At 39.6% G+C, this 5212-nt stretch overlaps 1 protein-coding gene across 1 annotated transcript; it reads right to left on the bottom strand.

Annotated features, from left to right (window-relative positions):
* Positions 1–704: 704 nt before the first annotated feature.
* On the bottom strand, positions 705–4601 carry LOC149895222 (uncharacterized). The gene is made up of 2 exons (XM_090119195.1): positions 3039–4601; positions 705–935 (listed from the first exon to the last, which is right to left on the bottom strand). Exons 1-2 carry the CDS (start codon positions 4599–4601, stop codon positions 921–923), a joined length of 1578 nt encoding a protein of 525 aa, XP_089975321.1. The 3' UTR covers positions 705–920.
* Between the last annotated feature and the right edge of the window lie 611 nt (positions 4602–5212).

Below are 5212 nucleotides of genomic sequence, written 5' to 3'. Positions count from 1 at the left end.
ACAATCAACAGATTAAGATTTGGCCACAATAAACCAATAAATCACTTCACACCTTGCAAGACTGAACATAATTAATAGCAATATATGCACTTTCTGTAATGAGAAGATCGGCGATATGAAATTATTATGAACCATCAACCTTATTATTTTCTTTGTTTTCATAATCTTCAACAGTCAACTGTTAAAACCATGCCAAACGCCCAAACAGCCAAAATACGCAAGTCGCAACTTGTAGGTACGCAACATTGATTTGAATTTTGACGTCTATCAAATTTATCTTCGAAGAGAGGTAACCTGCTTAGAAAGTGAAACATCGATTATAGTGAATTAATCGATACTGACTAGAAACATGTGTCGCTCGAACTTGATACACATGTCAATTTTAAAATTCATCAAGCGAATCCCTTTTAAAGTAGTATACTTTCTTTCGTAAATTTAAGGAGCAAAAAAAGGGCAAGTATAATAAAAAAACACAACGCATTTATTATTATGATGATTTTTATTCACTGCATTCGATTACTGATGTCAGATTTCGATTTCTAGAGTAACGTCTCGGGCAGTGTTGCCAATTTGGCATAATTTATGCTAAATTTAGCATATTTTTACATTGTTTAGCATTTTTATTTGTTGTCTAGCATATAGCTTATTTTTTAGCATATAAAATATTATAATTGTGAAGCAATGGAGAAAATAAAATTGCAGCGTAACGACACACTTATTTATTTTGAAAGTTTTAACAAGAATAATCCACGTTTAACAATGGCCAGCTAATATATAGGCTTATCCCCTCCGCGTGGCTGGCTGGTAGGCATGGCGGTGGCATGGCGGCTGGCAGGAGGGGATGTCAACATGGCGGCTTGGCTTGACGGAGGTGACAGGCGACGTCACGTCCGTTACCACAGAACACATATTACTGTCCGTTACACTCGGCCATCCTGAAACAGTTGTTCCCACAGGAACAACAAAAATAATTAGCTCTCTAATAAATCAATAAGATCTTCGGTTTCCATTTGCTCATCCGAACTGCTAGCACTATCAGAAACTGTAACAATACTTTTATAGGGCCTCAACGAATCTGCAGCTACTAACCCACTAAAACTCTTATACCCACGTAAACCCTATATACTTCTAATTTGGTACCTATCATTGCCCAATACTTTCGTTACGACATAAGGACCGGAATGCAAGTCGTCAAGTTTAGTGTTAACTTTGGATGCTGAACAAGTAGGTGCTTGACGCGTTAGCAATAAATCACCCTTCTTATATATGTGAGCGGATTTTCGTTTCCTATCGAAGTTACGTTTCATTCTAGCGCTCGCTTTTAGTATCCTGACATTGCACCATATAAAACCAATCCGCTACTTCGAGACGATTCACGTTCATAGTGTCTACTGGATGTCTACTTAATGCATCTACATGTTTCATTCGTTCCCCCGGCCTATACTCTACGCTTATATCGTTATCTTGTATAGAAAGCCACCACCTTGCGATACGTGGTATAATGTCACGTTTTGTAAGCGTAGCGCGGACTGCTGTACAATCAGTAACAATCTTAACCTTTTTTTCTACTACACATATACGCGAAAACGACGCAAGGATTCTACAACGGCAAGAGTTTCAAGTTCATAACTATGATACATGCTTTCCTCTTTACTTGTCACCCTACTAAAATATAAAACGGGTCGCAACGTACCATCAATCTGCTATTCCTAATTTACACACAAAGCACAGGATCGTACAAAGCTAACACAGGCTCGGAACACAAACACTTTTTTAATTGTTCGAAACTATTGTTTTGATCACTACTCCATATCCACGAAGCTTTCTTTTTAGTTAAATCGGTTAAAGGGCGGGCAATGATAGCAAAATTGTAAATAAACTTACGAAAATAACTACACAACCCGATAATTATTGACGCACACTATGAACATTGGTCGGTGTTGGAAAACGAGACAACTTTGAATCGCCCGGTTGAATACCCTTAGCCGATATTTTATGACCTGAATACGTTATTTCATTTTGCAAGAACGAAAACTTACTCAATACTCATGTTTAATTTTAAATTTTCTACTACAAGTTTGACAAGTACCGCTTGCAAAATGTCTAAGCCTGACATAACGTCATTCGAGGGTAAGAGTAAATCGTCCAGAAATGCCAAAATTTCACGTTTACCATGTTTGTTTTTATAGTAGAGCCATTTTACTGATAAACCATTCTAAACATAATAAACAATTTCTGAATTGAAGAACTGACGTCGCTATAATTTTGTGTCAATAAACCTTCTTTCTTTTTAAATACCAGAGACGTTACTCTAAAAATCGAAATCTGACATCTAGAATCGAATGCATTGATTACTTGTGAATAAAAATCATCATAAATTAATAAATTCGATTGACAAATGTTTCAAATCCGTATCAATTAATTCACTTTAATCGATGTTTTAAAGCAGGTTACCTCTCTTTGAAGATAAAATTGATAGACGTCAAATGTTGCCTATTAAATTGGCTCGACTATAACATTATTATTTTCAGTTCTACCTACAGATTCAACTATTTTATTTATCAACCGCATAAAAACGGATGGCGCGTTTCGCTAAACCGAATGGAATACGAGTGTACTCGAAATGACCCTGAGGTGTTATGAATGCAGTTGTGTGTATCTTCATTACTAACACGTAATTATTGATGATGGCCTTGAACCATATCTAAACTCGTAAAATATTTGTGGCCCGCTAATTTCGAAACCTGATCGTCTATGTTTGGCAATGGAAATCTATCTTTTACGGTAATAGCATTTAAGGCACGGTTATCAACACACATCCTGCTGTCACCGTTTTTCTTTTTGACTAAAATGACCGGAGATGCATAACTAGATTCAGACTCTTTGATAATCTCGGCATCTAATAAATCACTTTAGACTGAACTACTGCTTGTTCGCTATGCGATAATCGATAAGGCTGGCGGTAAATAGGCTGATCACTAGTAAGCTTTATTATTAGCATTATAATTGGCAAATCTATGGCAAGCAAGGGTAAGTACCTGGCTATTTGGCTGTAGTGGAGACTCCTGGCAGCTTTCAGCCCTGGTTAGGACCTCTCCCGGCGGCCACACGATAACCTCGCAGCCCATGTTGATGACTTTGATGTACCCGTCTTCACCAGTGAGCAGGGTGGATGGAAGAGAGTAGGCCACTCCCTGCAGCTCATGATGCCGAGGCGGTGTAACCGCATCGTTGCCGACCTTATTTCCGAGAACCCGCACTTGAATGATGGAAGAGCCAGGTGGAAGTCTCTCTTCGTTGACTGTGACGACTTTAAAGCGATCATGGTCTTCGATAGCCTCAATATCGCAAATGGGATTGGGATCTTGAGTACGATTAAATTCGACAAGGCCTTTGTTAACTGTCAATGTCATACCTTCGCTGTTGATGACAGGCTGGCCGATTATAAGATTAACATCGGCCATTTTGATGCTAGACAAGTAGGCGTGGCATTTCATGGTTATACCGTCAATTTCTAATTGAAATTCGACTTCTCCACGACTCGTTGAGAGTCCACCGGAGAATCCTTTTAAAATGACACTCGTCGGTTTGACATCCAATGACAATGCGTTCGATACTTGATCGTTTAAAACGTTAACTTGACTGCCGGTATCAATGTATGCTTTCACGTGGATGCCATCGACTTTAACGACCTTTTTGTATATTTCATTATAAGGGCGTAGTACATTTACTTCTTTTATGTTGTCGGTTGAGATAGATCTTCTATTTTCCGTGGCAATTGTAGAACAACGTGAAGCAATGTGTCCCTTATTTCCACATTTATAACATGTACGTGTGTCAGGTAGGCAGCAATCACGCAGTAAATGACCAGTTTTATTGCATCTCGGACACGGGTCTGTTTCGACATTGGGTGGCATTGACTTTTTATCCAGGTGAGATGGCCTACTCACCAAATTTTTATGAAACCTTGTGTCGATAGGTAAAGTACGGTAGTCGTCAAGTGCACATAAAAATCCTTCGTAAAGCTCTCCTGGCGTGTGGCATTGGAAGGCTCGAGCGTTAGGTTGTAGCGATAGTGGCAGACCACGAATGATACAGGAAACGCTGGCGCTATCGGATAACTTGCACCGGAAGCACATGGCGATTTTATCTTGATAGTATTTTGTCATCGTCTCTGTAGGTTGCTTTTTCCTTTGTAGTAATTCTTCAAGCATGTTTCCATAATCGCGATATCGAGGAAATGCTCGCAATAGCATATCCTTCCATTGTTCCCACGTGTAATCGTAGTTCTCTAGACGATTATACCACTTCTTTGCTTGACCTCGCAGCTTATCTTGTAGGTAAAATGATTTAGTTGTATCGTCCCATCCATTTATTTCCCCAATTTGGTCAATTTTACGAATCCATGCTTGTACCGTGCATTCCTCACTATCAGGGTCAAATTCGGGGATTAAAGATGCAGCACGATGGACTTTTGACTTATTTGGAGCTTGGGGGTCATCTTCCAGGTTGCGTAAAGCCTTAACTACTTCTTTTTTCAGCAGATTCTTGAGCAGCTTCCGTGCAGGCGGTGAAGAAGTACCCTCATCTTCCTCCGACATTGATTCGTCAGGAAGTCGATAAACTTGTGGCCGATGTCGTTTCATCCCGCTTCTGATTTGTGAAGCAATGGAGAAAATAAAATTGCAGCGTAACGACACACTTATTTATTTTGAAAGTTTTAACAAGAATAATCCACGTTTAACAATGGCCAGCTAATATATAGGCTTATCCCCTCCGCGTGGCTGGCTGGTAGGCATGGCGGTGGCATGGCGGCTGGCAGGAGGGGATGTCAACATGGCGGCTTGGCTTGACGGAGGTGACAGGCGACGTCACGTCCGTTACCACAGAACACATATTACTGTCCGTTACATAATATAATAAAAGTTAAACCATATGAAACCAACTACAGTTTTGCTACCTTGCATACGTAAATTTAGTCGACATTTCATGGACATGCACAACTTCCACCTTGGAATTCTGGAATGAAGTAATGGATTATAAAGACGCAGCTGGTAATAACCCTTTTGCAGATTTATCACAGCTGGCAATATCATTATTATCACTACCACATTCCAACGCGGAAATAGAACGTGTTTTTAGCCAAATGAATGTCGTCAAAACTAAGCTTCGCAACCGTTTGTCGGTAAAAACTTTAAATGCCATTTTATAC

The sequence above is a fragment of the Colias eurytheme genome, chromosome 32 (genome assembly GCF_061535395.1).
Source record: "Colias eurytheme isolate Ceu_HAF_F1 chromosome 32, ilColEury1 Martin Lab GWU primary, whole genome shotgun sequence".
Taxonomy (NCBI): Eukaryota; Metazoa; Arthropoda; class Insecta; order Lepidoptera; family Pieridae; genus Colias; species Colias eurytheme.
Note: the sequence above shows the minus strand (reverse complement) of the source record. Positions and strands in the feature narration are given on the sequence as shown.

Excerpts from the sequence above, each read along its gene's own strand:
- LOC149895222 (XM_090119195.1), bottom strand. The coding sequence starts at position 4,601 with ATGTCGGAGGAAGATGAGGGTACTTCTTCACCGCCTGCACGGAAGCTG.